Source organism: Emydura macquarii, unplaced genomic scaffold (assembly GCF_026122565.2).
Source record: "Emydura macquarii macquarii isolate MOO-44397 ecotype Brisbane River unplaced genomic scaffold, CSIRO-AGI_Emac_v2 contig_3343, whole genome shotgun sequence".
Classification (NCBI taxonomy): Eukaryota; Metazoa; Chordata; order Testudines; family Chelidae; genus Emydura; species Emydura macquarii.
The window spans coordinates 7,984,525-8,010,164 of NW_027133480.1; the positions used below are offsets into that span (position 1 = coordinate 7,984,525).

At 42.8% G+C, this 25,640-nt stretch overlaps 1 protein-coding gene across 4 annotated transcripts in view; it reads left to right on the top strand.

The window, feature by feature from the left end:
• INPP5A (inositol polyphosphate-5-phosphatase A) overlaps window positions 1–25,640 on the top strand; it is a 372,135-nt gene that overhangs the window by 85,424 nt on the left and 261,071 nt on the right. For all 4 annotated transcript variants that reach the window (XM_067533377.1, XM_067533379.1, XM_067533376.1 and 1 more), the window contains exon 2: window positions 1,240–1,281. In XM_067533377.1, the coding sequence (XP_067389478.1) occupies window positions 1,240–1,281 (42 nt within the window). The remainder of the gene's footprint in view (window positions 1–1,239; window positions 1,282–25,640) is intronic.

Genomic DNA, 25,640 nt, shown 5'->3' on the forward strand with positions numbered 1-25,640 from the left:
TTCTATATCTGAAAGAAACCCAGCCTTATTTTGCGTTATGCCTTTCAGTAAAGTAAAAGTCATGTATTGAAGTCTGTTTGGCTTTTCACTTCACTAGCCTCTATGCTACATAACGCAAAATGATGTTACTTCTTCCCAGTGAAATGGCTAGGGAGCCTGCCTTGTGTTTGCAGAACCTTACAAGAAATGCCCTTCTCAAGTCCAGCCCAGAATCAGAAGCTTAAACAACAGTTTGTGTATCTCACTTGATGCTACTTGTAGATTTGTAAACTACTGTACTTCCATAGTTCTATTTAGATGGTACATGTTGCTGAAAGGACAGGGCTTTGCATAAATAGCTATGTCCTTACATATAAGAGGTAATCTAGAAATTCTCTTTTTTTGCCTTTTTTCTGGAAAAAGGCAGCATTTTGCTATTTCTAAGTTACGTATTATTGTAGTGCATAGGGGCCCGGTCATGGTCAGGACCCCATTGGGCTAGGCACTTTACAAACAGAATAAACTGACAGTCCCTGCTCTAAATAACTTCTTTTCAACTCTTAATAAAGCCAGAGGTGGAGTTTATTAAAAAGGCTTTAAACCTGAAACGGTTACAATCTGCAAATCTTTTCATATATGCTGAGACTGTGTACTTTCTACATGTTTATCTTTGGAAGGAGTTCCAATAAACTTTAAACACAGACAGTGAATGCTGTTCTTTTTTTAAGTTAGTGCTACAAAAATATTTCAATATAGTTCATCCTATGTATCTTGAAGCCATAATCCCAAATGTAGAAAGATTAGATTTAATCAGTTTACATTGTTTTTGACATTCAGTTAAACCTTAAGTACTTTAAAATGCATAAATTAAAAACTATATTATTGTAGAATTGGATTGATTAGTAATATTTTCAGTCTGTTAAGATAAAATAGTTGAACACTTTGTACATCTCTTGCAGATGTTGTACATGAAATGGTTTTATGTTACCTTTACTGCATTATACAGGGTGTCCAATATCTTTTTCACCTTACATACGTGCACTGTTCATTGGGTATGATCTTGGCAAGAGGAGTATAAAATGAAAAAGGACATTTCTTAGTGTTAGAGCTCTAGGAAAGATTTGCTGTTTTTAATTTTTTTTTTTTTATGTGAAAAAATTCTCCATTTGAGTAAATTAAAGAAATCAATGAGTATTGAGATATTGTTTTACAGTAATGCTTGGCTTCTGTCTTAATTGTTTTTTGTATTTTGTTTTTCAGCCAGAAAATTTACAGAAGAATTGGCTTCGGGAATTTTATCAGGTATGATAAGAGTGATTCCACATGAAGTTCTAATAGTGTATATAAGTTTTAGTACAGTTAACAATGAGCCATTTTTATACAAAGAATGTTTGCTTTGTTCAACTGATAGTTGTAAACCATTTTACTTTAAAAAGGAAACACAAGACTCATAAGCAAGAATGTTTTAATGGATAATAATATTTAGTAAAGAGTGACTGGTTTTAGAAAGTGATTGGGAAGCTTCTAATCTTAGTAGTTTTGTTATGAAAAGCATCTTATGGCATTTTATGTTGCGGCAGATCCCAGTCTCACATGCTTGTCTTTATCATGACAATAATTATGAAGCTGCCAATCATTTCCACCAAATTTTTGCAGAAGATGGGATATCATAATTTGGACACAGTTGCCCACCCCAAAAATGAAAGTTTCAACATTTTACAGATTTATTTATTTTGGAATTAACTCAGTCTAAGAAAAGGGACATTAAGCATATATTGGTGAAAAAAGACAAAAATTAATCCCTGATATGGGTTGTAGGTTTACATTTGTGTTGGCCAGTACAATCTTATGACTTTGTCCTTGTGGAGCAGATCTTTCTTATATTGCTAGTTTTCTGACATTCCTACTGTACCCTGTAAAGGTAGCAGATTTTGTGAGGGCCAGGACCTCAAAGTTTTCTTCTCTTCATAATATAAAAAAGTTCAATTCCACGCCCTATTCCAGAACATATCATAAACTTGAATTTTTAAGCATAGGAACCAGAGCTTCTGTTGTGTACAGTTGAATGAGTCTCTTGTATCATCCTGGGAATTTACTGCTAAATAAACCCTGCTGTTTTCTACCATGCTCTATTTGTGGCCAGGGGATTCAGTCCATTTTTTGTTCTTGTTTTGATATTTATCAGAAATAGGCCAATTGTTTTAGCCAAAGGCTTTGATTCAAAATCGAGATTGTTCACTTAAGTACTTAGCACAGATTGATTTATAAGGTATATTTTCAGAAGCATCCTAGTAATCACCACTATAAGACATTTGCAGTGGACATGTTGCATTTCCACTGCCAAATATTGCAATCAGCCAGAGAGAGAATTGTGGTCTTCACAAAATTCACTATAATAACTGCAAATTGAAGGCAAGAAGATGTGTACGTAATTCTGTACCTGTATTATGAATGAATATGGGACACTTATCCATTCCTATTTGGAAAATTCTAAGACTGGATGTTCTGTTCTCTTTGAATATTCTGGGCATGTTAACTTTGTTGCATTTCATTCATTTTTCAAACAAAGATACAGGTCACAGCAGGATCCATAAAGCAGACATCCATGAACTGTCAGTGGCAAATCAAACTTTTCTAGCCTTGCTCTGATGAGAACATGTAGCTGTATACAGTACAGCAATAAAAAGGAGACATTTGGTGTGTTCCCTCACAGGAATAAATGTGTCACTCATTCCCATCATAAGCGTAAGGAAGATGGAACAGGAGAGAAGTAATGTACCTTTCTACTTAGTGGGCTATTTAGAGGAAGATTTTCAAAGGCACTGAAGGGAGGTGGGTCTTTCCTTAAAAGTAAATATTTGCTGTTGATTTTCATAAATCTTACTGTGGTATATATTCCCTATATAGGAAATATTACTTTTTGTTAATTGCATAAACAACAAAAATATTTTTTTGTTCACTGCAAGCAGTATGGCAGTGTACAATATCTAGATATAAGGAGGGTCCCTTCCCCAAAAAACTTAGTCTAAAACATAAACATAAAAGCACGGATTCGGTAAATACTGCGGTAAAGTCAATACTTTAAGAAATAAACAAGTAATGTATCAAGTAAACATACTTCATCCTTTGCTTGCTGGCAGATTGTTTTATACAGTTCCTGGGCATGGACTCTAGCTGTGTCTCATTTTTATTGCTAGATTGTATACAGCAAAATTAAATTAGAACTACTCAACATAAGGCATTCCATATTAAACTGCAATAATAACAACAACATGCTTCAACCCATATTGGAGGAAACTGCTGTTACAGTCTCCAAGCCTGGATAAGCACAAAGTATTCTTCAGTATGTTTTATTACTGTTGCTCTTTCTGATCTGTCACTGAAGACAGAGGTTCTAAATGTTGCAAATTTACTGAAATCTATCTGATGTTTGTATCAATTGGTGACATGAGTTCTTGTAAAGAATCCATAGGTTTATAAAGGGAACTTTTGTGTTTGTTATGGAAGTCTTGAGATTGTATGCTGACCTTATAGGTCCTTTGGAAGTGTTGGAGACTGCTGAACAAAGACCAGTGCCACTGTTAAAATCATGAATGCAGAGTTTTAGCAATTAATTTTTCAACAGCGAGAGCTTACTCCTAGGAATCTTTAAGTTCCACATGCCCCTTATAATGTCCTAGGTACGATTTAGTATTAAGACCCACAAATAAACTGTAAGTTAGCCTATTTTTAGGAGCGTTGAAAAGATTTCTCAACTGTTCAAGCATTTGCTCCCCTGCAGATATCGTTTGGCTGCGGGTTTTGATTGCTGCTTTTGAGCCTCAGGGTTTTTTTGTTTCCTTCAATAGATATTTTCTCTGGAAGCATTAGTCAGAGCCCTGCTTAGCTTTGTCTCGTGAGCTGAGATCACTTTGTCCTTGCAAATGGATTTTCAGTGAACTGGATCCACTAGACAGGAAAGGCTTCCCATATTACCTGTATGGCAGTAGTGCCTAGTGGCCCCAGTGATCATAGGCCCCATATAAACTCTTTAAATAAGATAAATCCTTGCCTCAGAGAACTCAGGCGGTGCTTTCGTGTTCTTATTACTTTTGCTTAGTGGAGATTCTCGCTACAAGAAAAAGATCTAATTTTGTTTAGCTGTAATAACACTGAGTACAGTTCTAGTTAATCACATTGACCAGGATGACTCATTGGGGGTACATATTTTTCTCATACTGCATGGAAGTGTGGGAGGGAAGAGATCATGGAGTAGGAGCAGGCACAACACCCAACCAACCCCACAAGGAATCAGGCTGTATTACCTTTTCTTGTAGTGCTTCTTCTGTCCTGTGCTGTGGAAATCCTACACTTCAGTATAAAGTGGTAGTGTTCCAGGAGCAGTGGAGCAGTGGAGCCATGCTGTCATGATGAGGCCCCAAAGTTAGACTGAGGCACAGAGCCTCTGTGTGGCTAGCCCTAGTTTTCAGTGGATTCCCTGAGATCTGCAGCCTTTGGGAGCCAAATTCAGTGCTTTATCTGCTGTGGTTGGGAAAGGGTGAAATATTATCCCCTGTTCAAATGACTGGGTCAATCTCAGCAAGAAGTTTCATAAGTGCCTCAAGTTGGTCCATAGGAGGGAGTGATCTGCTTTGTGATTACTAGTGATGGGCATCTGACAAGGACCTAAGCCAATCTGTGTCTTTTGTTTAAAAGTGGGAGAAATGTAATGGGATTGTTGGCTCAAAAATTTGATATCAGGACAGCCTTTCACTACTAACCCAGTGGTTTGAATCAGAAGCCTGATGGTAGTAATCAAAAGTCCTTAGCATTTGATGGTTTGGTCTGTGGCCTATGTGATGGGAACCTTATATGAACATAAATAGATAGTAGTCTTGATCCTAATCTTAGTGGAAAAAAGTCTTCATTATAATTTGTGACTTGTTAAATTCTTTTCACATTTAAAAAGTGGGATAAAGTCTATTCAAATGAGTTACTGATTACTTGCTCAGTTCAGAATATGAGCATTAACAAGAGTTTTTTTGCATGTTGGCTTGAAAAATAGGATAAGCAGTCCATATTCTTTTTACAAGAATAGTAATAGAAAGAGCATAAGGTTTGTTCATTTTCATAAGTGCAAAGTCATTTAAGAAGTGTGCAAATGAGCAAGACAAAGTATGTGATCTGATACAGCACCCAAGTGTCATCTTCTAAACGTGCCGATAGTGTTTACGGTGATTCAGACTCTCTGCTTCTTGCTTTAAACTTGCCTTATGGTTCTTCTTCGAGATGTGTTGCTCACGTCCATTCCACTATAGGTGAGGGCACGCCACCGTGCACGGTTCCCGGAACCTTTTTTCCCTTAGCAGATCCCGTAGTGCCGGCTCTGGTGCCCCCTAGAGTCCCGTGCACATGCTGTGGTATATGAGGCACCACCGGCCCTACGCCCCCTCAGTTCCTTCTTTCCGCCCGTGATGGTTGCTGGAACGACTGTTGCTCTTCGCAAGTACCATTCCCCTTTGTTGGACTTTGTTATTATTACCTTAGTATAGTTAAATAGTTGTTAAGGAGTGTAAGTTTAGAAGATAGATTAGAAGCCTTGAGGGGCTTAGGGTGGCCAGGCCATGCCCAGATCACCTGGCTTTAAGCCGTGTGCCTCCTGCGGGAAGGCTTTCCCGCTCAGCGACCCCCATGAACACTGCCTTAAGTGCTTGGGGGAACAGCACAGGAGAGAAAAATGCAAAATATGCAAGGCTTTTAAACCAAGGACCCAAAAAGACCGGGGCATTAGGTTAAAAGCCATACTAATGGAGGCAGCGCTCCTTCCGGCCTCCGAGCCGCCCCGATCCACCTTGGCGCCAAGTGTCTCCTCGGTGCAGAACGCACCCCTAGCGCCAACATTGACTCGGCGCAGAGAGGCATCCCCGGCGCTGAGGAAGAAGAAGCGGCAGCATACGGAGCGCGGACACTCCCTTGCACCGCTGGTAAGGGCAGGGTCGAGTATGGAGATGCACCAGCCATGGCCCGTCGAGTCCCCTCCGGAGCCTGCATCTCCGAGCAGGGAGCCTCCCCTGACTCCTGGGAGTGGGGGAGTGCTTCTGCCGATGCTGTCAACACCGGAGGCTTTTCAGGCGGCAAGATCCCTGATGGCTTTGCCTACGCCACCTCTGTCCCCCCCTTCTCCCATCAAGGGAGAGAGGCCAGGTGTCCCAGGGCAAGCCCGCATTCAGTCCCCCCGAAGGGCAGTGGAGACGCCCGGCAGGGGTGGAAAAGTCTTCCGCTGGATGGCCATCGGGGGTAGAGCATGGATGCTCCCCCAACAGTCACTCCGAGTCTATCTCGTTGAGCCGACCCTCCTCTTGGCACCGAAGCCGGTCCCCGACGCCAGAGGCAGCGCAAACAAGGCAGCACCACTCGAGGCCTGCAGCGTGGCATGGGGGCAGTTCAAGTTCTCGATCTCCAGTACCGAGGAGGTCACCCACAATGAAGTGGTGCAGAACACTGTTGTTGTCGAGGAGCCCGGCATCGAGGAGTTCACCCACACTGGCGTGGCGTAGAACCAGGTAACCCTCCAGGGGACGCAGTGCCCAGTCACCAGAGTCTGGTTGGGTATCATGAAACTCCCAGTGGCGCACCGCTCCCATTCCCTGAAGGGCAAGCGGCACCAAAAGTCATTGATGCCGAGACGGCGTTCATCCACATCGAGCTCTTCAGAGTGCTCCTCTACCTGCCGGCACCGGTCGCGGTGACGGAAGCAGTCCTCATTGTCCTCCACATCAGGGACGTTGAGAGGGCGGTCACCGGCATAGACTGGCACCAAGGGCCGGAAAGGGGCTCGGCACCACTGCTCCAGCGGCTCGGGGTCCCACAAGGGGGGCAGCTGTTGGGACACCCATAAGGGCAGCTGACGCCTCCACGACACACCTCAGCCGGTGCAGCAGCCAGCCCCTGGTTGGCCACAGGGGCAATGGCCACAGCATTGGCCTTATTGGGGCCCATGAGGTTTCCAGATGGGACCGGGGCCACAGTCTGTGCTGTCATTGGGGGTTCAGCCTGTGCCCCTTGCACTGGAAAAGGGATGTGAGGACCTTTCCTCGGAGGGTGCACCCTGTTGTCGTGGGGGGAACAGCCACAGGTCGCGCCTTGGCAGTCCTCCTCCTCCTCCCCAGACGAGGCAACCTCCAGGGACCACATGGTGCCGCTGAAAGATTTTAGGGCACACCAGGAGCTGCTTAAGAGGGTGGCCTCTCACTTATGGCTGGAGGTCAAAGAGTTAGAGGAGGAAGAGGATACCATCTTCAATGTGCTGGGGGCAGATGCCCCAGCAAGGGTGGCTCTACCCATCCATGACAGGGTCCTTAAAATTACCAAGGCCCTGTGGCAAACCCCTGCCTCGGTCGCCCCTACATCTAAGGGGGCTGAGAAAAAGTACTATGTCCCGGCTGAAGGGTTTGAGTTCCTGTTCACCCACCCGGCCCCGGGAACCCTGGTGGTGGATGCGGCCAACCAGCAGGACAGACAGGATTATCAGGGGTCCACTCCCAAAAACAAGGACAATAAGAAACTAGACTTGCTTGGGAAAAAGCTTTATTCAATGGCAGCCCTACAGTTCAAGATTGCCAACCACCAGGCCCTGCTGGGCAGGTACAATTTTAACTTATGGCACATCCTCAGGCAGTTCGCTGAGGCCTTGCCCCAAGACCAGGCCGCAGACTTCGCCACTGTCCTGGCCGAAGGGATTACAGTGACTAGGGTGGCACTTCAAATGTCCAGCGATGCGGTGGACTCGGCGAATAGGGCAATGGCCTCTGCCATCGCCATGAAACACTGCTTCTGGCTGCAGTCCTCAGATCTGTTGCAGGAGGTGCAGCAGTCCATTCAGGACCTCCCCTTTGATGGGTCGAGCCTGTTTTCGGACTGGACCAATGCTAAACTGCATGGCCTCAAGGATTCCAGGGCCACGCTCCGCTCACTGGGCCTGTACACGCCCCAGGCTTCCGAGCAGCAGAGTCGGCCCCAGGCCAGCAGCAACCACGGCCCCTGCCTAGGCCCTTCCAGCCCAACAGGGGCAGGGACAGAAATAGGGGGTTTAGAAGGCGGAATCATCCCCCTAGCTCATCCTCAGCCACCCAGCAGGGGCCCCCCAAAGGGTCGGGAAATTGAAAAGGGCAATTTTGATGGTGCGCCTGAGGGTGGTGCCCCTACTGTCTCCCTGGATCCGCCCTGCCCCTTCCTGGACAGATTAAGACCCTTCTACGCAGAATGGGCAAGCATCACGTCAGACCGTTGGTTCCTTGGGATAGTCCTTTGAGGCTATGCCCTACAATTTGCATCAGCCCCTCCCCCCAACAGCCCTCCCCTTCCGTCCCTCTTCAGGGACCCCTCTCATGAGCAACTCCTCCTGCACGAGGTGGTCACCTTCCTCAACCTGGGAGAGGTGGAAATGGTCCCCCAAGACAAAAAGGGGAAGGGGTTCTATTCGAGGTACTTCCTCATCCCCAAGGCGAAGGGGGGTCTGAAACCCATATTAGACCTACGTCGTCTAAACAAATACATCAAACGACTCAGGTTTCACATGTTCTTCCTAGCCTCCATTATTTCTTCTCTGGATCCAGGAGACTGGTATGCCGCCCTCGACTTGAAGGACGCATACTTCCATGTGTCTATCCTCCCCAGCAAGAGGTGCTTCCTCCATTTCATGGTGACTGGTTCCCATTACCAATTTACAGCCCTGCCCTTTGGCCTCTCGTTGGCCCCCAGGGTGTTCACCAAATGCATGGGTGTGCAGATCTTCCCTTACCTGGACAACTGGTTAATCAAGGTCAGGTCCAGGTCCCATGTGCAGGACAGCGTGACCCTCACTTGCTCTACGTACAGCAGGCTGGGACTGCTCATAAACGAGCAGAAGTCCATGCTAACCCCGGTGCAGTGCATAGAATTCACTGGGGTCACCCTGGACGCTTCCCAAGTCAGAGCCTTCCTCCCTCAACCACGGTTCGAGGCAATGGCCTCTATCATTACCCAGCTGCACCGGTGCCCCATGACAACAGCCAGGCACTGCCTACGACTGTTAGGCCACATGGAGGCCTGCACGTACGTAGTGAGGCTAGCTCGCCTGAGGCTAAGGCTGCTTCAGGTGTGGTTGGTCTCGGTATACGTGCCGAGCAGACACCCTTTGGACAGGGTAGTTACAGTTCCCCCATCAGTCCTATCCTCTTTAAACTGGTGGCGGACCCTCAGGGAGATGATGAGGGGAGTCCCATTCAGAGACCTGGTTCCGTCGATCACCCTAATCTCAGACGCCTCGGATGTGGGATGGGGAGCCCACCTCACCGCCAACCTAAGCACTCAGGGGCTCTGGTTGGGGAAGGAGAGGCACCTGCACATCAACGTGAAGGAGCTGAGGGCTGTTCGCCTAGCGTGCAGGGTGTTCCTCTGGTTTCTGAAGGGCAGGGTGGTGCAAGTGCTAACGGACAACATTGCAGCCATGTTTTATATAAACAGGCAGGGGGGAGCGTGCTCCTCGGCCCTCTGCCAGGAAGCCATCCGCCTGTGGGACTTTGCAGTGAGGCACGACTTCCACTTGTCTGCCTCTCACCTCCTGGGAGTGAGGAACGACGAGGCGGATCGTCTCAGCAGGTCCTTTCTACCCTGCCATGCCTGATCGTTGCACCCAGAGGTCGTGTCTTCGATCTTCCACAAGTGGGAGTGTTCCCCAACTGGACTTGTTTGCGTTGTCCTGGAACAAGAAGTGCCCAAGCTTCTGCTCGCTCCAGGGTTGCGAGCCGGGATCGATATCCATCAAATGGACGGGGACCTTCATGTATGCGTTTCCACCCATTCTGCTCCTGCCCAAAGTTCTCTTGAAAATCAAGAGGGACAGGGTGGATGTGGTACTCATCGTCCCGGCCTGGCCGAGACACCATTGGTTCAGTATGCTGATGGACCTGTTGATCGCCCCGCCTGTGGAACTCCCAAGACGGCACAACTGTCTCTCCCAGGACCACGGCCGCCTGCTACACCCAGACCTGGACTCCCTGCATCTCACAGCCTGGAGGCTCTATGGCTGACAGAGGAAGAAAGAGCATGCTCGGCGCAGGTCCAACAAATTCTGCTGGGCAGCAGAAAACCTTCAACACAGGTCGTTGTGGAACACAGGCTAAGTGGAAGCGGTTTACCTGCTGGGCAGAGTCCCGGGGTATTCTGCCAACCCTCTCTCCTATTCAGGCGATTCTGGAGTACCTGCTCCAGCTAAAGCTCCAGGGTCTGGCGTTGGTCTCCCTGGGGGTTCACCTGGCAGCTATTTCAGCCTTCCATCAGCCACTAGAGGGGAGATCCTTGTTCTGCCATCCCATGTCGGTCAGATTCCTCAAGGGGGTGGAGAGGCTTTATCCACAGGTCCGTGAGCTGGTGCCTCCCTGGGATCTCAACTTGGTCTTGTCGAGACTCACAGGGCCCCTCTTTGAGCCCATGGCTTCATGCCTCCCGCTTATCCTTTCATGGAAGGTAGCCTTCCTGGTGGCCATTACCTCAGCTAGGAGGGTCTCCCAGATTAGGGCCTTGACCTCAGAGCCCCCTTATACAGTATTCTATAAGGATAAGATGCAGTTGAGGCTGCATCCAGCCTTCCTGCCCAAGGTGGTTTCCCAATTTCATTATAACCAAGATATTTTTCTCCCAGTGTTTTTCCCCAAACCACACTGTTCAGAGGAGGAGCGAAGATGGCACGAAGATGAGACGAGCCCTGACCTACTACATCGAGAGGACAAAGCTGTTCCGGAAATCGACGCAGCTCTTCATTGCAGTGGCGGACCAGATGAAAGAATCCCGTGTCTCCACCCAGCGCATCTCCCCATGGATTACATCCTGCATCAAGTTCTGCTACGAGCAGGCGAAGGTGCTGCTTCCGTGTGTCATCACAGCGCACTGAACCAGAGCTCAGGCCTCCTCTGCGGCCTTCCTGGAGAGAGTGCCCCTGCAGGACATGTGCAAAGCCACCATCTGGTCGTCGGTGGACACCTTCACGTCCCACTACGCCATCGTACAGAGGGCGAGAGAGGACGCAGGATTTGGCAGAGCCGTGCTGAGGGCAGCTCACCGGTAACTCCTACCCACCTCCAAGGTATGGCTTGTTAATCACCTATAGTGGAATGGACATGAGCAATCACTTAAAGAAGAAAACAAGGTTACTAACCAGTAACTGATGTTCTTCGAGATGTGTTGCTCATATCCATTCCACAACCCACCCCCCATCCCCACTGTCGGAGGTGGCAGAAAGAATGGCCTGAGGGGGCGTAGGGTCGGCGATGTCTCATATACTGTGACATGTGCGCGGGACTCCAGGGGGCACCAGAGCCGGCCATACGGGAGCTGCTAAGGGGAAAAAAGTTCCGGGAACCATGCACAGTGGCGTGCCCTCGCCTATAGTGGAATGGACATGAGCAACACACCTTGAAGAACATCAGTTACTGGTAAGTAACCTTGTTTTATGCAGCATTGATAAAATGTTGAAAGTACTGAATAATCCCCCAAGTGGATGCCAATGAGGGGTGTCCTTGGAAGGTGCTTTTGGAAACTGCTGGGGTACAGAAGTAATTCAAGGGCTATGTAGAAAAAGTAAATAGTAGAAAAATCAATGTTGAATGTTCCAATTTTAAATGCTTAAAATGTTGATTATCAAGACAATTTAATTATACGCTGAAATTGGAATAGCATGGTTTGTTACTTTTATCTGTTTCTAGTAGCTGAAAACTAGCTAAATTATTTAGATGATGAGGTTGCTAGTAAGAGGTGTTTATTGTAATAACTGGTGTTGTTAGCTTTATTTTTGCATATTTAGTTTTTTTTTAAATATCTGAAATAAAAAGTAACCGAATTGAGTATCCTGCTGCAACCTATTAGTCTCATAAAAAGTGGGATTTTCTTCCTCTGCTGCCTTGAATTTTTAACTACATAATTATTCACCTAATATTCCCCCCTCAGTGGTGTCCAAACTAATTAAAAATTTTAAAATGCCTCCAGATCCTTTAAAACACATTTTACTCCTCTAAAAAAGCCTACATCTAAACTGTTTATACAAATTGCTGTAGTTTTACAGCAGTATCCCTCCTACCTCCATGAATGTATCTAAAATTCTCTAAATGTATTTACTTATCATGAATATGGCAGTGAAGCAGCAAGACTGCTGAGAGTTTTCTCCAGAAGAGTGCAGTGCAGTTGTTTGAACAATGTTACTTGTATTCTGTTTAGTGGGATTGCTTTTTGGTTTGCACTTGTAATTTTAATGAAAAGTAGCATGATGAGGCTTTATAAAAGTTTTTTGGGGCAGGAACTGTTTGTATAGTGCCTAGTGGAATTAGCCTAGTTGAGGCATGTAGGCACTAATGCAATAAAAATGTGTCAGGGCATATACAAAATGATAATACATTGGTATTAATGCCAACTGTACAACTTTTTTTCTTTTTCATTTTAAACGTTTGGTTGCTTTTGGAATATACTGCAAGATTATATTAATCAACAGTACTGGAAAATTACTTTAGAGTCAGGCTTATGACACTTCTTTGTAAACTTGAAGCCCAGATAAACCACAAACCACAATTTTTTCCACTCCTTCTGAGGAATTCAATTTGCATTCATAGTTGTGTCAACACAGTTTTCATAACCTCTGACAACTGAAGGTTAAGTGCTCGTTCTGTAAGCAGTGAAAACATTCTCATCAAAAAAGGAAGAGAAATTGCCAGTCTTATTTTCATCTATATCTAGAAAGCAATGTCCTTGATTGGAAACAGAACCTTGTTTTGTTTTCTTTTATTTGATTTAATAATTTGTTCTAACATTTCTCATCACTCCAGTCTTCTAATTATCTCAGATAACATGCTGATCTAGTGACATTTTCACACATTGTGTTTTGTTGTTTGAAAAGAAACATTTTTAAGATCTAGCAAATTTAGGATTTAATCAGGGATTTTAATAGTGCAGAGAACTATCCAATTTATTATTATTACTACTTACAATGTGGCGGCTCCCAAAATGTGCTAGGCACTGGAAAACTAAAAACTTAATGGGAACATTTCAGTTTAATTATCATCTATTAAAAATTTAAATACCCTTGCCTATGCTACAAATGAGACCTTAAACTATTAAAAATTAAACAGCTCATAAGAACTAAGAAACTTTTCTCTACGCTGTTTGTTCAAGAAATGAAAAAGAGTAAAAATAGTTAACTCGCTTTCACTTTCCTTTGTAGTCAGTTTCTAGACAATTTAATTTTTGTCATAACTAGTATGGTATACTATGTTTTTCCTCCTGCAGAGTAATGTTATTTGTTTAATCCTGGTTTATATTGGAATTAAAAATGAGTAATGGAAGTACATAGTGATTATAGGTTTTGTAAAAACATTTAAATGAAACCTGAATTTTGGATCTAATTTGATCTAATAATGTCCCTTTAAATTGATTGAGCTATCAGACACTTTGTGATTTGTCTGTTGACCAATTATCAATTAATTATTTTTTCCAAAGAGAGTACTATTTCTTAGATTGCTGTATTTTTACAGCCATATCTCTCCTGCCTCCATATAAATTATCTACCCTAATAGCAAAAGAAACACAGCAGCTCCCAGTCCACTCAATATTCACTTTTCTAATATTGCTACAACCTGAGGGTCTTCCTCAAGTTCTCATTGAAAAATCCATTTAAAGATTAAGTTCACATTTTACAATTCGATAAAGGTACATTATTTAAATAAAATACAATATTACCAACCAGAAGTGTTCAAATTCATGAGTCAGGCCCCGAAAATAATGGATTCATAATATTAATATATTTTTGGGAGGCAGAGTTGTCTTTTTTTTTTTTTTGCCTTTGTGGTTCACGTTTTCAAGCTTTTCTCTGCAGCCATAAGGACTAGAAATTCACATAATTTTTAATGAAAGCCGAGATCTTTATGTAATCATCCAACTTGAGGAGCGGAGACTTTAAGATAAAATGCTATATATTACATAGGATAATAAGAATGGCCATACTGGGTCAGACACTGGTCCATCTAGCCCAGATCCTGTCTTCTGACAGTGACCAGTGCCAGATGCTTCAGAGGAAGTGAACAGAATAAGTCAGTTGTGAGTGATCCATCTGCTGTCGTCCAGTTCCAGCTTCTGGCAGTTGGAGGTTTAGGGCCATCCAGACAATGGGGTTGCGTCCCTGACCATCTTGGCTAATAGCCATTAACAGACCCATCCTCCATGAACTTATCTAATTCTTTTTTGAACCCAGTTATGCTTTTGGCCTTCACAATATCCCCTCACAATGAGCTTCACAAGTTGACTCTGCGTTGTGTGAAGAAACACTTCCTTTTGTTTGTTTTAAACCTGCTGCCTAATAATTTCATCAGGTGCCATGTGAAGGGGTAAATAACTCGTCCCTATTCACTTTCTTCATTCTAGTCATGATTTTGTAGTCCTTGATCATATCCCCCTTAGTTCTCTCTTTTCTAAACTCAACAGTCCCATCATTTTAATCTCTCCTCATATGGAACTGTTCTGTATGTCTAACAAATTTAGTTGCTTTTCTCTGTATCTTTTCCAATTCTAATTTTTTTTTTTTTTATATATTGGGCCATTAGAACTGCACACAGTATTCAAGGCTTGGGTGAACCATGGATTTATATAGTGGCATTGTGATATTTTCTGTTTTATTATCTCTCCCTTTCCTAATGGTGCCAACATTCTGTAAGCTTTTTTGACTGTTGCTGCACATTGAGCAGATATTTTCAGAGAACTATCCACGACTTCAAGATCTCTTTCTTGAGTAGCAACAGCCAAGTCAGACCCCATCATTTTGTATATATGATTGGAATTATGTTTTCCAATGTGCATTACTTTGTACTTATCAACATTGAATTTTATCTGTCATTTTGTTACCCAGTTACCCTTTGTAATTCTTTGCAGTCAGCTTTGGACTTAACTATCTTGAGTAATGGTGTATTGTCTGCAAATTTTGCCATCCCTCACTGTTCACTCCCTTTTCCAGATCATTTATGTATACATTGAATAGCACAGGTTCTGGTACAGATCCTTGGGGGACCATGCTATTTACCTCTGTCCATTGTGAAATATGACCATTTATTCCTACTCTTTGTTTCCTATCTTTTTAACTAGTTACTGATCCATGAAAGGACCTTTCCTCTTATCCCATGAGTGCTTAGCTCACTTAAGAACCTTTGATGAGGAATCTCGTCAAAGACTTTTTGAAAGTCTAAATGTACTATATCAACTGGATCAACTTTGGTTACATGCATATTGACTCACTCAAAGAATTCTAATAGATTAGTGAGACATGATTTCCCATTACAGAAACCATGCTCACTTTTCCCCAAGATATTGTATTTATCTGTCTGTCTGATAAATTCTGTTCTTTACTATAGTTTCAGCCAATTTGCCTGGTACTGAAATAAGGCTTATCAGCCTGCAATTGTCAGGATTGCCTCTGGAGTCTTTTTTAAAAATCGGCATTACATTAGCTACCCTTTAATCATCTGGTACAGAGTCTGATGTAAGCAATATCTTACATATCATAGCTAATACTTCTTTACTTTCATATTTGAGTTCCTTCAGAACTTTCGGGTGAATATCATCTGGTTCTGGTTACTGATTGCTGTTTAATTTATCAGTTTGTTCCCAAACCTCTTCTAGGGACACCTGAATCTGGGACAGTTCCTCAGATTTGTCACCTAAAAAGAATGACTCAGGTGTGGGAATGTCCCTTATATCATCTGCAGTGAAGACCAATGCAAAGATTTCACTTACCTTCTCCACAACGGCCTTGTCTTCCTTGAGTGCTCCTTTAGCACCTTGATCATCCAACGGCCCCACTTCCTGTTTGGCAGGCTTCCTGCTTCTGATATACACATTTTTGCTATTAGTTTTTGTGTCTTTAGCTAGTTGTGCTCAAATTCTTTCTTGCCCTGCCTTATTATACTTTTAAATGTGACTTGCCAGAGTTTATGCACCTTCTCATTTTCTTAATAGGAATTGTCTTCCAATCTTTAAAGAATGCCTTTTTGCCTCTAACAACCTCCATTATTCTGCTCTTTAGCCATGGTGGCATTTTAATTGGAGTACCCATTTAGTATGAGCCTCTATTATGGTGTTTTTAAAGACTGTCCATGCAGCTTGCAGGCGTTTTACTCTTGTGACTGTCCCTTTCAATTTATGTTTAACTAACTTCCTCATATTTCTGTGGTTCCCCTTTTTGAAGTTAAATGCTGTTGTGGTTCTCCTTGGCATTTTTCCTCCTACAAGGATGTTAAATTTAATTACATTATGGTCATTGTTTCCAAGTGTTTCAACTATATTCACTTCTTGAGCCAGATCCTGTGTTTCATTTAGGAATAAATTAAGAATTGCCTCTCCCTTGTGGGTTTCAGGAGAAGCTGCTTCAAAAAGTAGTCATGTAATACAAATAAATAGTAGAAATTTCATCTCTGGATCCCCTCCTGAGGTGACATATATCCAGTCAGTATAAAGATAGTTGTAATCCTCCATTATTATTGTATTTTCTGTCTTTGTAGTCTCTCTACTCTCCTAAGCATTTCATGATTTCTTCACCATTCTGGTTAGGTGGTCCACCATTCTGGTTAGGTGGTCAGTAGTATATTCCATCTGCTATACTCTTATTGTTCAAGTATGGAATTTCTGTCCGTAGAGATTCTGTGGTACAATTGAATTCAGTTAAAATTTTTACTTTATTTGACTGCTTTCTTTCACGCACAATGCCATTCCCCCATCTGCAAAACCTACTGTGTTATTCCTATGTATTTTGTATCCTGGTATTACCATGTTCCCTTGGTTATTCTCATTCCACCGTTCATTTTCTGTGATGTCTATTGTATCAATATCCTCATATAATGCCAGGCACTCTAGTTCACCCATCCTAGTTTTTAGACTTTTAGTATTTGTATATAAGCACTTGTATGTTTTGTGAATATTCAGTTGTTTGCCTTCATGTATTATATTTAAATGAGACTCTTTTACATTTGACTGTTCCTTGCTAGCTCCTACCTCTACTTTACCAATTTCCTTCCTATCCCCTTTACTAGGATATAGCATTCACCCTTTAATAAATTCATCCCTAGGCAAATTCATCCCTCTGCCCGAACCATGTGCTCTTCCACACTTGTCAACTTTTCTTCAGCCCTTAATTTAAAAATCCTCTACAACCTTTTAACTTTTACATGCCAGCAGTCTGATTCCATTTTGGTTTTTGTGGAGCCCATCTTTCCTGTATAGGCTCCTTTTTTCCCAAAGGTATCCCGGTTCCTAATAAATCTGAACTCTTCTTCTTACACTATCCTCTCATCCACTTGTTTTTACTGCACAAGAAGGGGGGACAATGATATTAGATAAGTGTGCATGTTCACAACCAAGCAAGGTCACTTCTAGTGCACCCTGAGGCAGCCAGGAAGTCCACAGTGTTGTCTTTGTAGTATTCCTCATGCTCTGTGTTGAGAAGTGTCAGAGCTCTTGGCAGTGTTGGTGCACTGTTTCCTCTGAGACTCGCATCCAGAAATTGATACTGTCAGTGCAAGAAGTTATGCCTTGACACTGATGCCACAGCACCTCCATGCATCAGAGGATCTAGTGCACAGGGCTGCCAAAGGGGACCTGCTCCTAATACATTTGGTAATATTTTGTTCTCCCATCTGGTAGTTGTGTTACAGTTGTGGCCTCAGAGGCAGTGCTGTCCTAAGCTGATAGGTCTCTTTTCCCTACCCGTAGAGAACAGCTATGATGGAGGAGCTTGGGCTGCTATTGTTACTGACCAGCAGGGGCAGCACCACCTCTGTGGGGCTCTGCCAAGCTGTCTGTGTGTGTGGGGGGGGGAATGCTGAGGACCTGGAGCTGGATTTGGGGGTGTCGTGGGACTGGGAATGCCAAGGAGGTGGGTCTAGGTATGCTGTGCAGGAGGGTGGGTGCAGAGTAGCTGGCTCTTGAGGTGCTGGTTCTGGGGAGGGGACAGTGGTGGCCTGGGGAATGGCATTGCCACCACCAGGACTTTTATATTGCCCAGCCTGAACTCTGCTGCCATCTCCTACCAACACCTGAGGTGGTGTGGTGAGGTGAGCTGGCTGAGACCCAGGTGTCTGCCTAGATGGAAGACCCAGCCCAGCTACCGGGGGCACTAGTGTGGGGTGTGGGGATGGTGCACACGTAGAGAACTCCATCTTGACCCAGCCATTTAACTTTGTGGTTCAGGATCAGATCTGATAAGGCCCATCGCCCTGCCCCCCTTGACCTGACCATCTCCAGCCCCTAAATCTTTCCCCACCTTTCCCAGAGTATCTACACCAATCTCCTCCCCCATCAGAGTTTCCTCTCCCCAGACCCCTCGATCCCACTCCACACACCCCAGATTTCCAGCCCCTAAACTTCATCTCCTGATCCCCCTCCCCTACTTTCTATACCAGCTCCCAATTCTAGTTACACCCCTGCCCTCCAGAACAGAAGATCCCAGCTGGTCCGATCTTGTAACTGCACTCTCCCACACACAAATTTCTCTTGAATGCCAGTTTATCATAGAATCATAGCAATGTCTGACAGGAAAGGACCTTGATAGGTCATCTACTCCGGTCCCTTGCACTGAGGCAGGACTAAGTATTATCTAGACCATCACTGACAGGTGTTTGTCTAACCTGTTCTTGAAAACCTCCAGTGATGGAGATTCCACAGCCTCCTTATGTACTTTGTTTAAGTGCTTAACTACTTTTACAGTTAGGAAGTTTTTCCTGATGTCTAACCTAAATCTTCCATGGTGCATTTTAAGCCCATTACTTCTAGTCCTGTCCTCAGTGGTTAAGGAGAACAATTTATTACTGTCCTCTCCATAACAACCTTTTGTGTACCTGAAGACTGTTATCATGTCCCCACTTAGTCTTTTCTTCTCCAAACTAAACCAGGTTTCTTCTCCAGGTTTTTTCAATCTTTCCTTGTAGGACATACTTTCTAGAGCGCTAATAATTGTTGTTGCTCTTCTCTGGACTTTCTCCAATTTGTTCACATCTTTCCTGAAGTATGGTGCCCAGAACTAGATACAGTATTCCAGCTGAGGCCTTCTCAGTGCTGAGTAGAGGGGGAAAATTTCATCTTGTCTTGCTTACAACACTCCTGCTAATACATTTGAGAATGATGTTCACTTTATTTTTGCAAAAGTATCACAATGTTGACTGATATTTAGTCTGTAATCCATTATACCCCCCAAATCCTTTTCTGCAGTATTCATTTCTAGGCAGCCATTGCCCATTTTCTGTTTGTGCAGTTGTGTATTCCTTCCTATGTGTAGTACTTTGCATGTGTCCTTATTAAATTTCATCCTGTTTATTTCAGACCATTTCTCCAGTTTGATCATTTTGAATTCTAATCCCGTCCTTCAAATTGCTTACAACTTCTTCCAACCTGGTGTCATCTGCATACTTTATAAATGTACTTTCTGTACCATTATCCAAATTATTTATGAAGATATAGAATAGAACCAGAAACAGGACAGATTCCTGTGAGCCCCTACTGAAGATGCCCCTTGCAGCTTGACTGCAAATCATTGGTAACTACTCTTCGAGTATGGTTTTCTAATCAGTTGTGCAGCCACTTTCTAGTAGGTTCGTCTTGGCTATATTTCCCCAGTTTGCTTATGAGATGGTTGTGCGAGACAGTATCAAAAGACTTACTAACATTGAGATATATCACATCTACTGCTTCCCCCCAGCCACAACACTTGTTACATGTCAAAGAAGGATATTAGGTTGGTTTGACGTGATTTGTTCTTGACATGTCCATGTTGACTGTTACTTACTGTCTTCTAGATACTTACAAATTGATTGCTTGATTATTTGTTTTACTGTTTATCTGGAAACAAAGTTAAGCTGCCTGGTCTATAATTCCCTGGGTTGACCTTCCTCTTTTTATACCTAGGCATTGTATTTGCCCCTTTCCAGTCCTCTGGGATCTTTCCCATCTGCCACAATTTCTCAAAGATAATTGCTAATGTCTCAGAGCTCTCCTCAGCCGGTTCCATAGGTATTCTAGGATGTATTTTGTCAAGCCCTGCTGACTTGAAGATATCAATCGATTCCTTTAAAGTAATTATTACTTGCTTGTCTTGTCACTTCTTTGTATGCTGCAGAATTGCTGTTTTAGAAAGCTCGCAAAGCTGATACTACTTGGTAAAATTTTGGGAATCGTTCAGTAATTTTTCTAGACTTTATCTCCCTTGCTTGAGACCCCAAGTGGCACCCCTGTGACAGTGCATCCAGTGTCAGTGCTTCCTTGAAGTACTCTTGACAACCTAGCCTCCCACACTGCCCCCCCAAAAAACCCAACAACACGTGAGACCATTTTAGCTGCTTCTGTTTCGGGGAGCTGAGGTTGAGAGTGATGGAGGGCTGTTATTTGGACTGAAAGCTAAAGAACAACTCTGTTTCTAAATACATTATCACAATGAAAGAACACCAAAACAGCGCCCTTCCACCCAATTTTGGACTGGCTGGTTAGGAAGGTTTATATCCCTCAGTTTCACAGGAAGTTGAGGAAAATTATAACCACACTGAAGATGCTAATAGTTAACACTTGGTTATAGAGCACCCCTGGTTATAGGAAAGGTAGAATGCTCCCCAGAAACCTGAGTTGCAAGGCTGGATTCATATGGATGAAGGATTTCCCAATCAGGAGCTGCAACTCATGGTCCAAGACAGGTGGAGCTACAGAGAAAGGCCTCTGATCTGGTTGATTTTTTTTAAAGAAAACCATCAGGAAATTAAAAATCTAATCCACACTGTTGGAGATCTGGGCTGGCATTAGTTATGGGCCTCCTTTAATGCAGATTGAGACAACGGTATGGTCTGCTGCTTTAGAGGTGGATGACCATAGGACTCGGCTGTAGGCAACTGGTTTCACTAGGAGGTATAGACTTCGTATAGCTCAAGGACCAACCTTTGACCAGAGAGAACTTGTTTGTGGTGGAGGTGGAGACTTGTTGGCTGAAGGAAAAAGAGAAAAAGGCCACACTGTATTCTCTTGGGAATGTATCTCATCCCTTGGGGCCCTTTTTAAAGGGAGGGGATTAACAGGCTGTGCTTTGTAAGCCAGCTTTCATGTTTTTACACTGGAATGGTACTGTCAAGAGACCAAGTTCATGAGGTTGACCTGTCATAGCTCTTCCCTTTATATATAGAGATGTTTTTGCACTAAGTGTGCAGACAGAGAGAGGAGGGAAAACAGGACACTAAATTAATTGACTGCCATCTGAGAAAATAGCTTTGTAGAGTTTCCCTGTTAAGTTTAAAATGGGAAGAGACACAGCTCTGTGGCTGTTCTTTGCTTTGCTATTTTAAGCATACTCAGATTTATTTTATTTGTGGTTTTTGGGATTGCCAGAAATAAATTCATTATCTCTTCATTGCTGTGTTTTTTCCCTTTCTTTTTCTTAGTAAAGGAAGCCACCAAGCTTATTGCAAAATAAAAACAGTTAGTAGCAATAGGAAACTGTGTGTGTGTGTGTGTGTGTGTGTGTGTGTGTGTGTGTGTGTGTGTGTGTGTGTGTGTGTGTGTGTGTGTGTGTGTGTGTGTGTGTGTGTGTGTGTGTGTGTGTGTGTGTGTGTGTGTGTGTTGCTTCTATATATGGACATATTTCTGACCCTACAGCCTTTAATTCTATGGTTTGCAATGTGGTTGTAGAGAATATAACATGCAGAATTCACCCATTTGCTTTTTAAAATTTTTGTTAGGACTTCTATAACTTAGTTTGCACAATTACGACTTCTCTTATGATTGTTATATGTGAGAACTGACCTATATTAAAAAAAGCTGATGAAACAAGTTTGATATTCTAAGTATTTGCCAAACTTGCTTGGAAAACATTTCAGTGACACAGTGAAATAATTTAAGGTTGTGGTTCTTTCGTGGTGTTATAATGTATTTCTTTGAGAATATGTATCTGATATTTAATTTGCTATTTTCACTGATATCTTACCTAAAGTCTGAAGCATTGAGTTAACTGAAAATTTGCTTCTCTGATAGCAAAAGATTAAATATCAGAGTGACTTGTTTTCTAATCTAGTGGAAGATCATACACTTTTTTGTATTTGAAAATGCTGTTAATACTTGAATAATATGACTTTATAAGAAATTTTCCTATGTGATTCCTTTGTTGTATTTTTCTGTTTTGTAGTTGGTTAGGTTTTTTTAGCGGTTGAGATCATAGTTATTATCTGGGTACAATCAAGATTGGTATCTTAGTATGTTCCAATAACTGATAAGTGGTTTGAAAATTCTAATACTTAAATAGCATGACAGAGCAATGTGAATTGTCCTGATTCCAGTTCCCAGGGTGATCCATGCATTTTCCTTTTAGTCCATCTCATTTGTGGATTACAACTCCTCTATTTGTAAATATTATCTTCTTGCACAAAGACAAATTCACATGTATGAAAAAGTACAGAGTCCTACTTCACAGAAAAAATCTTACGTAGCTTGTGACTGTGAACCTGGAAGTAGAGCAAGCAGCTATACTGTGAATGTTGCTGGGAGAGAAATACATGTGTATAAGATCCTGTTGATGCCACAACAGGAACGTGCTTAAGAATATTCCCTAAAACTAACCTTAAGGGCTTGTCTACCTGAATACTTATTTTGTGTATAAATCTATCCCACACTAGCCTACTGCAAACTAAGTGTCCATGTGGATCCTGCAGCTGCATGCTAGAAATTCATAGTATGCTTTGATCTACTCCCCTTTCAAAGCTTAACTAGCAAGTTGCTTTCTTGAACTTCCTGTTGTAATCATTTCTTAATTCTACTTAGTGTGTTAATTTGACTGAACTGATGATTTTGCACCAAAATCGCAGCTAACTTGTTTAACTGATATTATTTAGCTTTAGTGATATGTTCTTTTTTAATTTTATTCTTGCATGCTTATTACTTATATTAAAATTAATAAAAAGCATATCAAGTCATTTTCCCTTCAATAAGCATGGGGCAAAACCACTGAGAACCTAGGTGAATCTGCTGATCCACCTCTGAGTCTAGATGATTCTCCCTGGTTCTCAGAGTTGCTGTACTTGCACAGTAGGTTCTAATAAATAGGTACCGTCACAATTACTTGCTTTTATGGAGATGCAGTTTTTCAGTATTTAAAGTTACTTTTACTGGAGTTTGCATTCAGTATCTCCTTCAAAAGTGTTTATAGAAAAAAATTACGGATGAGATGAAAAATTGAGGAACACAATCAGTTCTGTTAAATGGCAATGTTGCATGGTTTATAAAAAGCAGAGTTTGCTTACATAGTGAAATACTATCTTTCATAAAGCAAATTTGTGATATCACAAAAAGCAAATTGGTATAGATCAGTAGGTCACAAACTCTGATTCAGCAGAACATTTATTTGTTGGAAGTCTGTAGAGCGTTGCCTGCTCACATCTTGTTTTCAGCTGCTTCCATGAGTGCTCCGTCTCTATTGCAAAGAAGAGCCTGTAGGCCTTAAAAGCATCTGGAAACTATGCAAAGTAAGCACAGCTGCTTATACAAGGGACTGTTTCTACACAGAACAGAGGGAAAGGGGTCATCGGGATAAAGAAATGTACAGGGAAGAAGGGAATGAGGTAACTGGGATAATATACCCAAGGGAAAGGAAAACCAGATGACTGGACATCATATCTGGGAGAGAAAATAAACCAAGCTATAGGGAAGCATCTGCAAGCAGAGAAGAGGCGCATGAGGCAGAGATAGATGAGCAGTGGAGTGGTAGGAGAAACAAAAAGGACCACAACAAATAAAAGAGGAAGTGAAATTGGGGGGGACTTTTTCCAAAACAACACAACATGTTGCATTAAAGACAGATGCATGTGCATATTTGCCTATTACTTTTCCATGTAAGCCATTTCTGTAGCTGCCACAGAAATGTTGTGCAGTTGTGAATGGGGAAAGGTGGTGGTTCGCCTGGTCACAGATGGATTAAGAGTTTGTCTACAAGATACGTTTTCTCTAAATAGGTAGTTGACACTATGGCCAGGTTTGAGACCACGTGATGTTCCATCTTTGCATCTCCGATGATACTAGATCTCAGTGTAGGACTCATGTCAATCTAGGTTCTGTGTTTTATACTGTCTTACCTAACAACTTGTTCTGCAGTGCCTTCTAACTGTGTTTTGCACTTGAAGTGTTGAACTAGGTCATGTGAGTGGGATAATTATGGATGTCACAAAGTGTATTCTGAAAGGGTGTTCTGAAACTATTTCATATGACCCAATATTTTCATGGCAGTCAATCATTCAGTAACACTGTACCAACTAAGTGAGTTCTGTGGGAAGCAAAGTCAGTGCATTGTAACAGAGACTGCAATCATTTGACGCAGTACAGAAATCCTTTTAAGTAGCCTTAGTAATATAATAGGCCGTGGCACATTGGTGGTATTCCAGATTTTGTTACATACTACTGTGCAATATTTTTTACTTCTGTCTGCGATGTTTAACATGACATTCTGGAACAGTATGTTGCATAATTGTCCATTCATTAGAAAGCAGTGATGTAGACCTGTAATGATATAGTACAGTTGTTGTCGGGGGACTCAAGGATCACAAGATTAACTCTAGTTTTTAGTATTTAAAGAGAATGCAGTTCACACAGCTGAACAGAATCTGTAGAGATAAAGATACTTTTGAAAATTTTCCTGCAAGCCAGTATATGTTGTAGCACACATTTCATAGAGTGGAACATGTGGTCAGGGTGGAAAAGTAAATAACATAGACACATTGATAATAGAGATAATGAGGCATAATTCAGTGAGATCCTAACAAGATGAACAGTTTGAAAAACACTGGAAGAAGAACATTGCTGTAGCCGTGTCTCTGGCTGAGGACACGTTGGGGATTATACTCTAGGCCCAGGGTTCTCAAATGTTTTTTGCTGGGACCCCCTTTGAAAATATTTCAGGCTGTAATGACCCCCCCCAAACCACTAATCCGCCCTCCCCATGCCATGTCATCCTTACCAGCATGTGTGATGGCTGGCAGCTCGCAACTCCTCCATAATAACCTCGCAACCCCCTGAGGGGTCACGATCCCCAGTTTGAGAGCCCCTGCTCTAGGCAGGTGGAAAGCTTGAGAGAGTGCATGGATGGGAAAACTCAAAGGGGAGGGAATCTGGGGAACCAGACATAATGAGGGAGGGGAATGTAGGGGAAGCTAAACGAGAAAGATGGTGAAATTCTAATGGGAGAATCAAAGAGTTGGGGGAAACTTGAGAGAAGGAAAGTGGGGAACTAGAGATAGCGGAATATGAGGAGAAAGGGGGAGCAGGGGAAAATGTCAAGAGGTGATGTAGGGATAAGGTGACCAGACATCCTGATATTAGGGGCGTTGTGTTATATACACAACTATACCTGCCTTCTCCCTCCCTCCTCCCCATCCCCCCCAAAAAACCAAAAAAAAAGTATCATGATTTTTCACACTTGCTATCTGGTCATCTTATGTAGGGAACTGGGAGCAGGAAGGAAGATGTGTGTGGTAAATTTAAGGGATAGCCAAGTCAGAAGGATGGGGAGAAATAATGGATTTGACAGGGAAGAGGAGCAAGAAACTTGAATAATTTGATAATCTAGAAGGTATGTAACTGAGGTAATGAGTATTAATTGCTATGCA